Consider the following 17,763-nt stretch of genomic DNA (forward strand, 5'->3'; position numbering starts at 1 on the left):
AAAGGTGTTCACATATGGCTCAAGACGAATTAGGAGCAGCTTAAGGACTCCGATTGGTGTGAAACCAGTTTGAGAAACAACACATCAAAACAATAGGCTTTTGAAGCACAGGGCATATATGCATAACAGGAATTTAAAAACACAGCACTGGAAACACAGCGAGTGCACAATGAACAGGGAACACAGCCTGTGATGTAAATCCAACTGTATTTAATTACGTGCACTTTTCTAAAATAATTTTTATATTGGCAAAGAAGCGCAAAGGATAGATTTTTAAAAATGGCATGACTGGAAGGATAATACTGAAGATGTATTGAGGTGTACAGGTACATCATCCTAAGCATACCTGATACCTGATAGCCATACAATGGGAGGGGGGAACAACTTCTGATAAAAGATGGAGGGGTCATGCTAAGGAAATGCTCTTAAGAAGCATGGGATGAGCATAGCTCAGTTGGTACAGCATGAAACTCATAATCTCAGGGTTGTGGGTCTGGGCCCCATGGTGAGCAAAACGGGGGTTGGACTAGATAACCTATCATGGTTCCTTCAAACTCTGCACTTCTAAGATTCTGTAATCCTAAATATGTATAACCACTGAACAAACAAATCAAGGTGAATCCAGGATGAATCTCCATTGTCTTAGATCCCCCTGCCCAGGAAGCAAATCAGACCAAATGTTCAGTAAAGACCAGACATGGTCTAACCTCCAGGTAAGTTCCACGTGAACAAATCAGGGCACATGCCCAATAAAAGTGTCATCTGGAGGAGCTTGAAGACTTCTTTGATGATGTCGTGATGCCCCATAAAATGTAAGTGAACAAAGCTTAGCAATTCCACACAAAGCAGGCCATCGGTGGAGGCAGCCCCAGGTGAGCTGAATCCATTGGATGTAGTGAGGCTTAATAAACTTGCAAAGGCACGTGAAAGCAAGTGCACAGGACTGCACTACACATGTATTTCTTAATCAATTTGTAAAACCAATTGAACCTCTTGTATTCATCAATTTAAAAATAAAGTGTAGAAATGGGTGGGATAAAAAGAAGCACCATATTTTAACATAGTGACCAGCATCTTGCTTTACAGAGGGCAGTCCTATATTTGAAGGGCTGTCCAGTCTGGTTAAAAGATGAAGGACCCTCAGATTAGACAACAGAGGCCATCAATAGTCAGCACCGACCTGGACTAAAACTGAGCAGGTGTACTGCACACCTGACCGCAGTGAAACTGCAGTGTGAAATGTATTGTATTTCTTGTTAAACTGCAGCCATGATTTCTAAATTCTATGTACATCAGCAAACGCAAATGTTGCACAAACCTGGGTCATCTTTCATCCTCCTTTTTTGGAGATGCGTTTCCTTTTTTTTTGTTGGCTTTGCCTTACTGTGTCACCCTCTGCCTTTTGGCAGTCTGTGCGCGCCATAGGAGCAGACTCCTAGAGACCAAGGTCCCCTCCAATAAAATACTGGAAACCCCACCTCTCCACATTTTATTCACGTAGGCACTCCCGGTTTGTGAGGAGCGGGGGGGGGCGGGGCTCCCATTCATTCACGCCTAACCAAGCCGCAAGCCAGGATCCAGCCGCGGCTCTCCAATAAAGCGCGCACCTACACAAAGCTCCCTCGTTTCGCTGCCGCCGCACAACCTTGGCGCGCCACTGGAACCTGCATTGGATCCGCGGGCATCTCCCACCGTCTGCGCTGGGCGGCGCTCCGCGCGGTGCGCGCACAGCTCCCGGCCCTCGTGCGCGCGCAGCGCCGGCCCTTCCCCGGCCCATAGGTGGAGGCGAAGGGGCGGAGACAGCTCCCGCCCGCCCGCCGCCCGCCGCGCTTTAAAGGCTCGGCGGCTGCGATCCGGAGCAGAGGCTGGAGCTGGGAGCCTGCCTCGCTGTCCTGCCTCGCCTCGCCTCCAGCTGCCCTCTGGAAAGGTCGCCTCGCCGCCGCCGCTAGCTGCGCCCCTCCGGATTCGTCTTCGCCTCGCCGGGCGCGGGAGGAAGGGGAGCCTATCCCCATGCGGCTGTCCATCATGTCTCACAACTACCTTTTAGCTCCAATCCAGGAGTGCCCCTCCGACTACCTGGTCAAGGACGTGAAGCTGGCTGTGCTGGGAACGGGGAGCGTGGGGAAAAGCGGTAAGCGCCAAGGTCACCGCCGTGTCCGTGGAGGGGCTGCTGCAAAGCGGGATGGAGCCGAAGCGGGCGGGAGGGCGCGTGTTTTGAATGCGAAAGGTCCCGTTTGCCCCACCCTTGTAATCATAGAATTGTAGAGGTGGAAGGGACCCCAAGAGTCATGGAGTCGAACCCCCTGCAATGCAGGAATCTCAGTTCCTGGTCAGTGTGGCCACTCTGGACCTAGATGCATCCTTGGTTTGATGTGCCTATAAGGCAGCTGCCAGATGCCGGTGGACTAACTCAGTCTCTCTCTCCCCACCCGGCAACCCGATGCTCTCCAGATGTTGTGATCTACAGCCCCCTTCATTCCTGACCATTAGCCGTGCTGATGGGAGTTGCAGTTCACAACATCTGCATTGGCTGCCCTTGTGCAGGCAGTAGTAAGCAGTGGGGGCAGGGCGGTGGGGGCCGGGTGAGCCGCCCATGGGGGTGCCGTGGCAATCCACCCAGGGGGGTGGCGTGGCAAGCTGCCCATGGAGTTTGCCTGGCAGGCACAAGCCCCACTCTGCTGTTTTGGGCAGTGCAGGGCCCATCACTCCCAGGAGAGACGCTTAGCTTGGGTGTGCTGCAGGCCCTTGCCCTGTGGTAAGTGTCGTCCCCCCCCCCCCGGTGGTGTGCCATGTTGTCACCCCCTCAGGGATGACACCCAGGGCGGACCGCACCCCCCCCCCCGGTAAGTGGGAAGGATAATTTTCCTGGCTTGTTGCAAGGCAGCCACCTCTGTTCCCAAAGCCATCCACGTTTCAGCCCCCTTGTCTCCCAGAATGAATGAATGAGTGAATGGCTTCTGGGGGAATGCTCTCCTAAAGCCACGCAGGCATGTACGTGCAGATCTTCTCCTGACACAAAGAAGCTGCGAACATATTCAGGGAAGAGAGTCGCTTTCGAAGCAGACTCTACACGCCTGTTGCGTTATAGGCGGGAGATGCCTGCGCTGGCAAGCAGGCGTCGTAGCTAAGGAGACCACACTCATTTTGCTGAATGCTTTGTGTGGCTGTGTTTGCTTGTAGTAGGACATCATCGCAGCCCCCACCTTTTTTTGCAAATGCTATTTTTATCAAAGGGATGTGTGTCGTTTGATGCGTCTTCCTTTGCCACCTGTCACCGCTAGTAAACCCGACAACTCTCATTTCTTTTCAGCTATGATTGTACGGTACCTAACCAGGAGGTTCATTGGAGACTATGAACCCAACACAGGTGAGCCTCTTTCTTTCATAGAATCTCTCTGTGAATCTGGGTCTGGTGCTTGTGGGGACCATGCACATATAGCCTTGTTTTGCTCCTCTGGAATGGTTCCGTTCCAGGAAAGTCTGGGAAATGGATCTGTTTATGCTTCCCATAACACCATCTAGCCCTTCTCCTGTGCTTCTGAGGACAGGGAAGAAGCAGTGTTGTGGGTTGTTGTTTTTAATATAACCTTATAATTTTGCAGACCCTAGGTCTAGTGCGGTGAGACTGAGTCTAAGACTAGAACTGGAGAGATCCAGTTTCTGATTTCAACTCTGCCATGAAGCTTCCTGGATGACCTTAGGCAAATGACTATTTGTCAGCCTAGCCTCCCTCGCAGGGTTCTTGTGAGAATAAAATGGGGAAGAGGAATGAAGCACCTTGAGCTCATTGGAGGGCGAGAGATATAATAAATAAACACTAACAAATGAATAGAATCACACCATTCCTCCAAAGTGACCAGGAAAGTGTATGCTAGTTTTTATCTTCACAGCAACATAAAAAGGTAAATTAGGCTGAGAAAATGTGAATGACTCTTGGTCAGCCAGTGAGGTACCTGGCTAAGCCTCCCCAATTCTCTGACCACACCGGTTCCTTTTATTTACATTGCACCCCCATGGAGAATGAATGTGTTTAGCATCAGTTCCCCTGCTTCTTTATAATATACCTCCTACCTCCAAATAAAGTGCAACAGTTTTTAAATGAGCTTCCATTTTTCTTTCTCCAGGCAATCTCTATTCAAGGCTCGTTCACGTTGAAGGTGACCAGATTTTCTTGCAAGTCCAAGACACCCCAGGATGTATTGAGGTACGGAAACAATCATAAATATGTCCATTCTGTTGGCCTTTTGAGGTTTGATTCATTCCATCAGTAGATATGAATGTTGCTGAGAAAATTCCCATTGATAGGAGAAGGCTGCTATCTTTCACGTTCATTGATGCAATCTGCACATTAATGCAAACAACGTTCTGTGACTGAAGTCGTCCAGTGGTTAAAGGGTTGGAGGAAACAAATGGAAAAGATTTGCTGCATAGAATGTGGAATTGCTCGGCAATTGTCTGTGACCACAATAAGCAAGTAACTTGTAGGCATTTCAGAAGACCCACTGTGTTTTCAAGAGGGCCTATTTCAAGCAAGCATTTTTCAACAATTGTAGAGTATCTCCTTTGCACGCAGAAGATCCCAGGTTCAATTCCTGGCATCTCCGGGTACTGCTGCCAGTCAGTGTAGACAGTACTAAGCTAGATTCACCAATAGTCTGGCTGCATAAGGCAGCTTCCTATTATTGCAGTCTTAGAAAGGATGCTCTCGTAGGCTGTTTAGAAAGTGGTGTGACTTTTGCTACGTTTCATGCAGAAACTAAAAGTTCTTCGAAGCTCTTTGTTTCTGCATTATATAGCAGAGTCGCACACCTTGCTGGTTGGGGGTCAAAAGCCACCACAGATGAAGACCTACACATTGCCTTTGGCAATCCCTTCTAGATTCAGATGCAAAAGCATCAATGGTCAAGCGGGTATCTGATGAGTCTTTAAAGCTGTTGCACTTGTGCCATTCCACATGGCACAGTTAACATGCACCAGTGTCATGCACCCTTTGTGAACTGGCTATTGGCTAAGACAGCCTCCCCCAACCTGGTGCCCTCCAGACACTTTGGACTACAATTCCCATCCATCCGCCTTGACCGTTGACCACGCTGGCTGAGGATGATGGTATTTGTATTCCAAAACATTTGGCAGACATCAAGTTGGGAACAGCTGTGCCAGCAACAGATTTCAAGCTGGATTTTCTCTTTCCAAAGCAACCAGCCCGTCTTGAAGCAAACCTCTTCTTATTTGGAAAGGCATCTGATATAGTTGCTATTGAAAAGTTTCCCACTTGTATCTCATTTATTTAAATCTATGTGCTCTTTTTCTTTCCAGGTGCAAGAAGATGTTGCACAGATGCTAGATTCACTCTCCAGGTGCCTGAAGTGGGCAGATGGTGTTGTCTTAGTCTATTCCATTACAGACTACCGTAGTTACCAGTCCATCCGTCCCCTTTATCAACACATCCGGAAGGTCCGTCCAGACTCTAAAGTCCCTGTTGTCATCGTAGGCAACAAAGGCGACTTGGCTCACTCCAGACAGGTCGCAGCCAGCGATGGCCTGCAGCTGGCCAATGAACTGGGCAGTGTGTTTCTAGAAATCTCCACCAGCGATAGCTGCCAAGGTGTATGTGATGTATTTCAGTATCTTTGTAAAGAAGTGAGTAAGTTGCACAGCTGTGGCAGCGGAGACAAAAGGCGGTCGTCTCTCATTTCTCGACCCAAATCACCTAACATGCAAGATCTCAAGCGACGTTTCAAACAGGCTTTATCGTACAAAGTCAAGTGAGCACCAACCTTGACGTCAGCCCCTGCTGAACAGACTGTTTTGTAAAGCATACATTTATAAGAATAATTTATTTTTGTACTGATGCTGTTTGTTTATGCATTTGCAGGTATGCAGCTTCCTTGCATTTACTTTTGTATTAATTGACTCTGCAACCCCACAACTGAGTGCTGGATTGCAACAGAATGAAACTGTGAAAGAGACAGTGCCAATATGCATATCCCTCTGTTTGATAGTGACCTGCTCTTTAAACTTAGGGCAAGCAAAGTTGAAAGTATTTGGATTTCACGTTTGTCGAACTTTGTTTGTCTGAACTTGGCTTAAATGAGAGTATTTCCATTTTACCAGATGGTGGCTAGGGTTGCTCATCTCTCTTTGAGCCTATTCAAATACACATTTAAATCCCCCCTTAAAAAAGAACTTACAGACTGGTGTTTCATTCTGTATGTAAACACGGGGAAAGAATTACAACTGATTTTGTAAAACGCTGCGAGGATCTGAGTTATACAATTGCAAAATAAAACTATTTAAATAAAATAATTAAATATCACTTTTTTATGTGTGGACCCCTTCCCTTCATTTTCCAGAAACCCTTGTTATATTAGCATATTGAAATCAGGCCGGATATAGGCCAAGCTCCATAGAACTATGTAACTAATTCCACTAGCCAAATGAAGGTACTTTAAATTCTTGAATACCAGTCTCTAGTACTGTCTATGTATTAGAATCTAGGGGAGCGGGTGGTGCTATGGTCTAAACCACTGAGCCTCTTGGGCTTGCTGATCAGAAGGTCAGCGGTTCGAATCCGTGCGGTGGGGTGAGCTCCCGTTGCTCTGTCCCAGCTCCTGTCAACCTCACAGTTTGAAAAATCCCAGTTCAAGTAGATAAACAGGTACCACTGCTGCGGGAAGGTGTTTCTATGCGGTCTGGTTTCTGTCATGGTGTATGTTGCACCAGAAGCGGTTTAGTCATGCTAACCACATGACCCGGAAAGCTGTCTGTGGACTAACGCCGGCTCCCTCAGCTTGAAAGCGAGATGAGTGCCACAACCCCATAGTCGCCTTTGACTGGACTTAACTGTCCAGGGGTCCTTTACCTTTACCTTACCTAATACTGTGTGGTAAACTGCTTTTGAAAAGTCCTTTCAACACTGGTTTGCAAGATGACTGAAAGCGCCTGCTGTTCAAAGGGGAACACATGGCAGAAACCCAGCTGGGCATACCAAAAGCAACTTTCTAGATGCCAGGCTTAAGCTACTATCCCTAGGCATACCTGCTTGAGACTAAGCCCAGGGGGACTTCATAGTAAGCATGCACAATGAGTCACTGACCTATGATGCACATTGTAAGTAGGTACTCATCTCTTTGGCCTTCAGAGTTTGCCGCTCAGTCTTGACTGCATTTTGTATACCTGATTCATACTATTGCTAATACTGGAGTATTCTCACAGTAATTGAGATTTACCCGATTTCTATTTGTGGATTGTGCAAAATCACTGCAATACATCAACAACATCTTGTTTGGTACATTTCTAATGACACCATCTTCCATGGAATTATCCATTCTTTATAACATAGGCCCTAACTACCGTATATTGAGACTGCAGACTCTAGAAGCATTTGGGATTGTAAATCCCATTAAAATCAAAGAATTCTGAGGAGTCATCCAAAGGATTTGCATCATAAGTCATCTTAATATTCCTACTTTGATTTCACAGCAGTACATGTGGCTTCATGGAAGATGCTGCCTCAAGTCCCTTGCTGGGAGCTTTTGAACAGAGCTTTAGAGCAAAGCTCAGAAATAAATGTAATACGTAAACAGTGAATATCATAATACAATAGCCTCATTAGGTGTAAGCAGTGTAATCTCTCTCAGCCTAGCTTTTTGTTCTGGTTCCAACAGGATTAACTCTCTTAAATGCGAGCCCAATAGTCCAATAGAGTAGCCTTTTATTTTGAAACAAGAGTTCAGTGCCCTAGCTTATCTCCAGCCCATTATATTTTCAACATAAAAGAATAATGATGGTTGGCTTGCCATTATCAGACTTTCCCCTGCCTTTTAGTAGCTGTGTGGAAGTCAAATCAAGAGAGAAGCCAGAGGCGGATTTAGGGCAGTGTGGCTGGTTCCGCAGCAATACAGGGTTGCAGATGCTTTGGGACTACAACTCCCATTATCCCTGACCATTATTGACCACCCTGGCCAGGTCTTATGTGTGGGAAGGGTTTTAATGGATAGGAGAGGGCATATTGATGGCAATTTACCCCTCCTGGCGCTGCATGTCTGGGTTAAACAGAGTTTCAAAATCCCATCCATGGCTGCAAAATTCAAAGCATAGGAATTAGGCCGTAAAACTTCGTTTTGAGCAAGTCCAGTGATGAAGTAAGCCGGCTTTCCCTTTCTTACCCCGCTTAACAAAGAACCAGGCAACAACTTGTAAAGTAAGTTCAAAAATAAAATTTACTTACTTTATAATCATGCATTGGTTCACAGCAATGGTAACAGTAAAGACTATGCAGGCAAAATGCTTATATTTACAGCAAAACCAGCTTCAGGCATGTTCCTGAAGAGAGAGAGAGGAACAGGAAGTACTATATGCTCCTTCATCTCCATGAGAGGAGGGGAAATGACATCACACAGAGCCCTCTCTACTGATTGTATTTCTATGGTCTGAGTAGTGGCCTGTCTTCAGTACAACTCTGTGGACTTAGCCCCTTCTCATGCTAACTAGCAAGAATATGCATTAGTTAGGTTTGCCTGCTAATCTCCCACATTATGGGAGCTGGAGTCCCTATCCCTGCTAGTGCAAAGGGCTATAGCTCAGTAGTAGAGCAGCTGCTGCCCATGCAGAAAATCCCAGGTTCAATCCTTGCCTTTTCTGGGTAGGGCTGGGAGACAGACCCCTGTCTAAAAGCTTCTGCCAGTTACTGAATTAGATGGACCAATAGCCCTACTTGTTAGGATCATCCTACTTGCGTGTAGGACCCTGGTAGAGACACATGCCCAACTGGCATGTTCTCTCCCTCCTGGTCATTTGTTTGTGAGCTTCCAAAGCTTTCTCCAGCCCAAACATCACAGCAACTGATACCAAGAGGCATCAGCACACTTAGGATCCTGCAGAGTATTTGCAGTTTGCGTAACAGAGCTCAGTAGCACAGCATTTTGGCTAATCTACTTTTATTTACATATAATACACTCGGGAGCATTCTGACTTAGCTCCTTCCTCTTTCTCATCAGACAGCAAAGAGAGAAAGGACAAAGGACAACAGTCCCACATCACGGAACACAGTAACAGCAAAACATCCTGTCTCCGTCACTTTCCACTATGTGGAATGAAAACATACACCGTCACGTGATAGACAACAATCTCATGACTGCAAACAGGGAGCAAGAATCCCAACACTATTTCAGTATATGGCAGCTTCCTATGTCCCCATGAAAGCTTTGAAGGGAGAGGAAAACGGCCAGCAGGGAGAATATTGCACTCCTCCATTCAACACTGCATCCTCCTAAGCTTATTTTCCCTAAAGGGAAAAACAAACAAACCCCTGTCTGAGCAGTTACACAGATTTGCATGTAAAGTGTCTTCTGTCCTTTCTAACCTTTTCTACTTTAAAATCCATAAAGTATTTAGAAGCAATCTGAGAAGTATAAACATAGGGGTGGGATGCAATTGCAGCCGTAATCATGGGTTATGCTGCATGAAGAGAAAGGAAGGGTTTCTCCTCCTCCCACGAGTCACTGAAATTGCATTTATTATGGTGGCGTGAAAGACAGACATGTTATTCTCCCTTTGGAAGGGAAGTTAATGGGATGTCTGCCTTACACTCAAGCAACCCCATTGCCCTGGTTTAACACACTCAACCGCACTTTCTGTATGGTTCATTCCAATTTAGAAATGAACTCTGTATTCAGGAGAGATGGGTGTGTGATTGCTTTGGGAAGCATAAGCAAAGTGGCAGATGGGAAAGCTGGAAATGGTTAGAGAGAGAGGATATTCTTTCTGCAGCATGTGTGGGTATTTCTTTCGTCCTGGTCTTGCCTCTGGTCAGATGCCGTTTGTGAGTAGTCATGATGGTATAGGAGCCTCCAATCTACAGTCATACCTCATTTTACGTCTGCTTCATGTTACGTTCTTTCAGGATACGTCCCGTGGCGACACGGAAGCACTGGAAAGGGTTACTTCCGGGTTTCGCCGCTCACGCCTGCGCAGAAGCGCAAAATGACGTCACGCCCATGCGCAGAAGCAGTGAGTCGCAACCTGTGTGTGCGCAGGCGCACCACTGCGGGTTGCGCTTTTCATGTTGCGAACGGGCCTCTGGAATGGATCCCATTCGCAACCAGAGGTACAACTGTATCTGCTCACTAGAGACAAAATGTGTGGGAAATGTTCACTCTACAAGAAAAACCCATTCCTTCAAACCACCTTCAGTTCTCTGAAATTATGGCCACATCCACACCATGGACTTAAAAGCAATCTTATACCGCTTTGCCAATGACTTCCCCTGAAAGAATACTAGGAACTGTAGTTTGTTAAGGGTGCTGAGACTTGCTAAAAGACTGCACGGAGCTACGTTTCCCAGTGCCTGTAACAAATTACAGTCCTCAGCAGGGGTGCCAACTTGAATAAAATATTGGGGAGGGGGCAGATAAGCCCCACCCTGCATCATCGATCACATGACACAGTGCATGCAAAGCATTTGTTTTCTCATGAAAATTGAGATCATGCCTGCCTCAGATTACAATTGAGGAACACCCCCCCCCCAAAAAAAAAGAAATCCAGGAGGAGGTTGAAATTTCAGTCTGGCATGCCAACCACATTAGGATGCTGGCCAATCAGTGCTGGTTATAGAATGGTATAATTGTACAGCTGGAAGGAACCCTGAGGATCATCTAGTCCAACCCCCTGCAATACAGGAATATCCCCATATGGGGATCGAACCTGCAAGCTAGTCATTATCAGCACCATTCTCTAACCACCTAAGCTATCCAGCTGAATGGTCATGTCAGCATCATCAGGCACCCATCCAGGCCTACATTTTAGCAGGGGCCTACTGCTGACCACCCTCCAGAACCCCTTGGCTTTCTTCGTCTTTGCCGCTATTGCTGCCCATTGTCTTCAAGCATGCAAGCAGTGACAGGAGCAAGGAGAAGCATCTGGTTGCCTTTCCATCGTTCCTGGGCCATGGTGCTGACTGGGCCCAGGAGGAAATGGCATGTGAATGGGCTATGGTGAAAAGCAACAAGGAGGTGGGTCCTCTCAAGGAAGGAGTTCTGAAGAGCACACCTTGCCAAAGAACCTCTCTTCCATAATAATAATAATAATATTAATAATAACAATAATAATATATCAACCCCACCTAGAATTAACACTGCATGAACACAATTTGGATTGCATAAATGAAGCACACACCATGCACAGAGTGGCTACATATGAATGAATGTTTCCCTCCCAAAGGCTGCAATCCTTAGTATATTCTATTGAAGCCAACTGGAACTTGCTTCCAAGGCAATGTGTGGAGGACTCAGCTATAAATCCTGCAGAGACTCTGAGTGGCGGTTGTCATAGTGACAGATTCTACTAACCCAATGTGGTAGCCAATGTTCCGTTGTTAAAAAAATAAATTGTTAACTTTCTTTTCAGAAAACCCCAGCCATGTATGAGCATCATACCATTGCATTTGTTTAGCCCTCTGTAAAAGGATAAAAATAAAATTCTGATGACCAAGTTTCTGCCTGGTTCTATTCTCAAAAAAGTTGTATGGGGGGCTAATTCCACCCACCCTCTACATTGGGGTGAGGAAACATTTCTGGTTGGTGGGCCGGATTTTTATCTCTCCATCCCTGCAGAGCCAGTTTTAACAAATGGGCTGCCCCACACACTTCTCAGCGGCCTGATGCTATAGTGATGTCAGATGCCACCGCTCCTTGAAGCCCTAATTCTCTGGACTTCGAAGCACGTTGCAGGCCTATTTGAAAACCCATTTACAAAACACCTCCGTGCTGCTCTTCAAACCTCCAGGTTAACATCTCCAAGCTGACTTACACCCATGTGAGATTCATGTGCGTTGCTGTTTTGCTTATGCAAGGGTTATGCCAGATACCTTTAAATGGTGCATCTGAATCTATTTCCATATTCGTTGCCCTTGGAGAACAATACTCCTGGAGATGACTGTACAGACAATGTGATTCAGCCTCGCGAAAGTATGTAATACTCTTCTGGAGGTAGCAGTTCAGGATGACACAGCGGTAACCATGGTGTGCGAATAAAGAAAAGTTTAGCCTAAATAAATAAATAAAATACTACTGCGCTATAGCCTCCTCATAAGTGAGTAATATCTGTAGTGATCTAAAAAAAGAGAGAGAGAGAGAACGGCAGTAGCATTAAGAAAATTGCATTATTTCTTGATGATGAGAAATCTCTTTCTGTTATTTTACTTACCTATCATATTTGTACCCCATCTTCTCCCAAAGGGATTCAGGGTTTGTAAAAGGAGAGAGATGATATAATGCTCATGGTATCCATGATGCAGTGCAACCATGAATCTGGGGAAATCTGTGTGGGCTTCAGGGAATTCTTCAGATAGCTGGCCTAGAATTACTGGTGGATTCAGAAAACCCAACACTTAGGTTTTGCCAACTCCCTAACATTTATTAATTAACATTAAAAGGGACGTGGGTGGCACTGTGGTCTAAACCACTGAGCCTAGGACTTGCCGATCAGAAGGTTGGAAGTTCGAATCCCCGCGACGGGGTGAGCTCCCGTTGCTCGTTCCCAGCTCCTGCCAACCTAGCAGTTCGAAAGCACATCAAAGTGCAAGTAGATAAATAAGTACCGCTCCGGCGGGAAGGTAAACGGCGTTTCTGTGCACTGTTCTGGTTCGCCAGAAGCGGCGGCTTAGTCATGCTGGCCACATGACCCGGAAGCTGTATGCCTGCTCCCACGGCCAATTAGACCTAATGCTCAGGGGTCCCTTTACCTTTACCTTTTAACATTTACAGATAGGTAGCCGTGTTGGTCTGCCATAGTCAAAACAAAACAAATTCCTTCCAGTAGCACCTTAAAGACCAACTAAGTCAGTTCTTGGTATGAGCTTTCGTGTGCATGCACACTTCTTCAGATACGTGCACACGAAAGCTCATACCAAGAACTGTCTAGTGGGAGTTTGTTCCAACAAGCTGGAACTGTTCTTTTCAAACCACTTGTCTCTCTCTCTCCATTTACAGAAATCAATCCCCTTTCCAATGAAACCCACAAATTGTTTCTGCCTTTATGACCTTGTTTGTGCGGCAACTGAATGTGCCAACAGCACCTCCAGAAAAATGAGGGTTGGTTGTTGTTTCTTGTTCAAGGCAGATGAAAGTCCTTTATGACTCCTCCAGGCTTATAAAAATCAGACATCATTTCATCCGAAACCTTAGAGTGAAAACAATGATTGCTTATTTGGGGGCAACTGGGGGGGGCTGTCCCCCAGTGGACAAACCAGAAGATGCAATTCAAGATCCCATAGAACAGGAATGGAGATTTTTGATTTGTAGGAAAAGGCAATGGAGGCCAGCTGATGGTGGCTGGAGACAGAGCCCAAAGTGGGCAGAGCTGAGTTTGCAGCTCTTCAGGATTGCATAATAATAATAATAATAATAATAATAATAATAATAATAATAATTTATTATTAATCATTTATACCCCGCCCATCTGGCTGAGTTTCCCCAGCCATTCTGGGCGGCTTCCAATCAAGTGTTAAAAACAATACAGCATTCAGTTCTTTTAGAGGTGCTTTCAGACTGTCACTTTTCTTGAGTGGAATTCAGTCCTCTACAGACTTCTGTTTTATTGTGCTTTCAGGATGTCAGGCAAAGTGAAGAGTCTGAAGCAAACCAAATTGCACATACCACACAACCTGACTTGCAGCCCCTAAGTGACGTGCTGCATTCAGGTATGGTGGAAGATGCCATCCCATTGCCAGGCTAGCATTTAGCTGCTAGTCTCAGGGCCCCTCCAGTCATCCCTTCCATCGTGCGATCATGATGATTTGTGTTCATGATGCTGCTGGAGAGCATCACACGTTTGCGTTTGTGCCTGCAAATGTTTTGGGACAGCCATACTGCTTCATTTCCAATCCATGCAAATCCTTTAACTTCCCGCTAAAATCCCCCTACTTCTCATGCCAGAAACATACTGGTTAATTTTTGTCCCACTTTTGATGTGCTATAGGCTCGCTGGACAGCAGTGATGTGGTAGCACTGGGGAAGCATCACAGAATGAGCAACAGAGCAGAATAAATCCACCCTAATGCACCATTATTGCGTCCATAGCACATTGTAGAGTTGCTCTTGGCACCTGCCTGTCTCGAGAGACAATGGAGTGTGTCTCGGGGTGTGTGTGAAGTCAAACTGGTGCATTTGCAGCACCCAAGTAACCTCCCCTGGGCTCAAGCCTGGGCAGTATGTATGGAGGTCCTGGGCTGCCCAGATGAGAAGATCCCCCTCTCAGCCTCACTGATGCAGTCAAAAGGAAAACAGAGCAATACATTTGGCACCAGCTTGGCTGCAAGAGTTGCCGGAAGGAGGCCTACAAGGCAAAACAAGTCTTAGGGATTCCACTCAGGATTTGTGTAAGGCTTCCTCCTTAGCTTTTTCTCCTCCTGAAGGTGTCCTGCAAGGCAGCGGAGATTTAGGATCAGAGTTTTCTTTCTGCTAGATGGGCTCACTTCCCAGGTTGGCAAGCCCCATCTGACCCTCACTTCCCTCTGCAGCACATGCAGAAACCACCTTCTTGACCATTGGACTCACTATTGGTCTCATCTGCTCCATCTGCCAGAGCCTGTCTTCACATGCAGGGAAGTCCCTAACTTAAGGTTACCAAATTTTTTTCAAACAATCTGGGGACACTTTTTTTTTTTGAAAAGAGAAAAAAAAAGTTTTTTGTTTATTTAAAAGAAGAGAAGTAATATCTTCCCCTCTGTGGCCTCCTCTGTCGTGTGGCCTGCTCTCTTGGAGCACTAGCTGCCATGGAGTAGGCTCGGATTGGGCCTGGGCTCGGCCATGTGTCCTTGCCCTCCTAGTGCTCTCCTACCACTCCTCAGCAGCAGCAGCGGCATGGCAAGGTCGGGGCTCCCCTCTTTTTCCTCCTTCCTCTTTCTCTCTCTTCCTTCTCCTTCTCCTCTCCTCCTTCTCCCTGCGTTGGCTCAGGGGTTGTCCTGGCCCCAGAGCACCACTGAACAGTCAGCCAGGTGACCGGGCGCTCTCGCTCCCAGCTCGATTTGGGTTGCGGTGTGTGTGTGTGTCAGCGATTCCCCCAGTTGACACGCTGGACGTCTCCGGTTTCCCCTTGGCAGTGGCGGTGGCAGCGGCAGTCTTAGAAGCCTGGAGCCAGCCTGGTAGCGCAGTTGGCTCTGGCTGGCTTCAGGAGCTGTTCACTGTCGTGGTGCCTGCCATTTTGCCTCACTAGAAGTCCTCATATGATGTGTCTTGTGCTGTTGAACCAATCATGCAACGTTCATTCCCTACTAATAAATCTACAACACTTAAAATATAAATCCAGGGACGTTAAATGAAATCCGGGGACATTCTGGGGACGGATTTTGTCTGGGGACAGATTTGTAAATCTGGAGACTGTCCCCGGGAAACAGGGACATCTGGTAACCATAACCTAACTCACTGAAGATTTGAGACCCATCAGCTACCCTTACCTGGTTTAGAAGGCCAGTCAAAGTTGCTTCCCAGGGTGCGGCCGCTGTTTCATGTTGACAGCTTCTAGGAGCCACCAGTGAGAGCTGAATGCAGGGAGGGGCATCAAATTTTGGCCTTAATACACCCCCCCCAATGTACAACAAAGCAGCGTGTGGCCTGCAGGTTCTGTGTCAAAGTACTATTGTGGCCCACTTGGTGTGAAAAGTTGGACTGCCCTATTCTAAATAAAGAAATATTCCCACCCCTCCCTCAGCTTCTAGTTACAGGCAAGACAAACAGTTGAAGGCATCCAGTTCTAGCCTGCCGCGTGAAATTGAAAAATATATGTGCGCGCAGTCAAAAAAATTATTTGTGGTTTCAATCCTCATGAAACCTTTCATCTCATGCTAAAAATATATCTGAAATAAAATGCACCGTAAAGAACAAGGAACACTGAATGCAATTAGGTTTGAACAGAACTCTCTGTACATTCAAATAAAGTCTTCTTTATTTATTGCCTTTTGCCTTTCAAAGACCACTTACCTTGCTGTGAGCTCTAAGGGGTGTGCTTTATATACAGGCTTTGTGTCCAAAGGGTTTTAGAAATAATCTTACATCAAAATATATATTCTACTCTCTAAATAAAAGAATATATTCCATTTTCCGCTCTAGACTTTCAGGATAACTATTTATAGATATTATCACTGCCACCTGGGCCCATTTCTTTTGTAAACTAAGATGATAATAAAGGTTAGCACTTCAAGATGCAGAGATTCCTGAGTGTAGTTTAATACTGAAACACTATGAAAGCAGTGTACATTTAAGGGAGCAATTTACTGAAGTTGTGGATTGAGGTTTAAGCAACATTTTCACTTTCAGTAAAGCAGTGCATGTGATAAGGCATACAGAAGCATCTTAAAATAAACCCCAATCTTCACAGTAAACAATAAGCAAAACAGCTTTAATCCTTCAAGTTGAAGATGGAAAATTGCAATATGAAACTGTCTTGGAGAATCACAGGATTGTACAACAGTGATGTAATTGGTCCTTTAAGTCTACATCAAGGAATGGAGAGCTTGTGGTCCTCTATAGGTTATTAGACTCTGACATCCATAAGCCTGAGCCAGCACAGCCAATGGTCAGGGATGATGGGAACTGTAGTCCAGCAATATCTGGAGATATTAAAGTAAGTACCAGATGAGCTCCTCTTGGGACACCACAAATAGAAGGGCCATAGCTCAGAGGTAGAGAATCTTCTTTGCTGCTTTATACTGAATGAGACCATTGGTCTATCTGATTCAGTATTGTCTACACTGACTGGCAGCAGCTGTCCAGGATTTCAGGCAGGTATCAGGGACTGGCAGGATGCTGACAAGTGTGCACCGGGGGAAGGGGGGCTGGAGTCTGACTCAGGAGAGGGGGGCAGTAGTCTGTGGGGACCGGTACCAGCCAGGAGGCAAGAATCAGAGGCAGGGGAAGCTTCGGAGCTGGAGGAAGAGGAGGAAGAGGCAGGCCAGGCAAGTGAAGGTCTGGATGAATCCCTAGAGATCCACTATTTGGGTGCCACGCAGCTTGCAGACAAAGGCTTTTAATGAGATTAAGAGAGTGAGGGAGTTCTTAGTTTTCAGGATCAAAGGTTTCCATGGGAGGGAATAAAACAGGACTACAATGGTGAATATTGCAAAAGTGTACCCATTTACCTAATAGAGGTATTTTGTACTCCAAGTGTGCAGTGTACGCCTTGTGAATCTGGTTAGACAGCACACTTTCCCCGTTGCACAAAAACGCTTGTAGATTAAGAAAAGAAAAGCACCCTGTAATTTATTGTTGGAAGTACATAACTTGGATAGAAAGTTTATCGTGCTAATTTAACTACCTAATCTACAGAAGGAAAAGGCAGTGTCAGGGAATGGTCTGAAGACGAGGAAGAAGAAGAAGAAGAAGAGTTTGGGTTTGATATCCCGCTTTATCACTACCCAAAGGAGTCTCAAAGCGACTAACATTCTCCTTTCCCTTCTTCCCCCACAACAAACACCCTGTGAGGTGAGTGAGGCTGAGAGAATTCAGAGAAGTGTGACTAGCCCAAGGTCACCCAGCAGCTGCATGTGGAGGAGCAGAGACGCGAACTCGGTTCACCAGACTACGAGTCTACCACTCTTAACCAATACACCACACCACACTGGACTGGGGAATGCATTCTATGGCAGACCAGCTTCTCTCCAATGGAGAGCTGGAGGGGGAAGAGTCTCCCCCCCCCCGTCCACAGCATGTTCAGAAGCAGAGAGACAGAAGCCAAGCAGCTTAAAGAGGAGTTACCCAGTTTTGGGAT

General features: G+C 46.2%; 1 protein-coding gene across 1 annotated transcript; it reads left to right on the forward strand.

Annotated features, from left to right (window-relative positions):
* The first annotated feature begins 1,883 nt into the window (after positions 1–1,883).
* Positions 1,884–6,273, forward strand: RASL11A (RAS like family 11 member A). The gene is made up of 4 exons (XM_081858934.1): positions 1,884–2,131; positions 3,311–3,367; positions 4,125–4,204; positions 5,317–6,273. Exons 1-4 carry the CDS (start codon positions 2,011–2,013, stop codon positions 5,767–5,769), a joined length of 711 nt encoding a protein of 236 aa, XP_081715060.1. The 5' UTR covers positions 1,884–2,010; the 3' UTR covers positions 5,770–6,273.
* The last annotated feature ends 11,490 nt before the right edge of the window (positions 6,274–17,763 follow it).

This window comes from Podarcis erhardii (genome assembly GCF_964252035.2).
Source record: "Podarcis erhardii genome assembly, chromosome: 4".
Taxonomy (NCBI): domain Eukaryota; kingdom Metazoa; phylum Chordata; class Lepidosauria; order Squamata; family Lacertidae; genus Podarcis; species Podarcis erhardii.

What these genes read in the sequence shown, in the direction of transcription:
- RASL11A (XM_081858934.1), top strand. Translation starts at nt 2,011, where the DNA reads ATGCGGCTGTCCATCATGTCTCACAACTACCTTTTAGCTCCAATCCAG. An exon ending in AGACTATGAACCCAACACAG is followed by an intron (nt 3,368 to 4,124) that starts GTGAGCCTCTTT and finishes TTCTTTCTCCAG; the next exon opens with GCAATCTCTATTCAAGGCTC. An exon ending in ACACCCCAGGATGTATTGAG is followed by an intron (nt 4,205 to 5,316) that starts GTACGGAAACAA and finishes TTTTCTTTCCAG; the next exon opens with GTGCAAGAAGATGTTGCACA.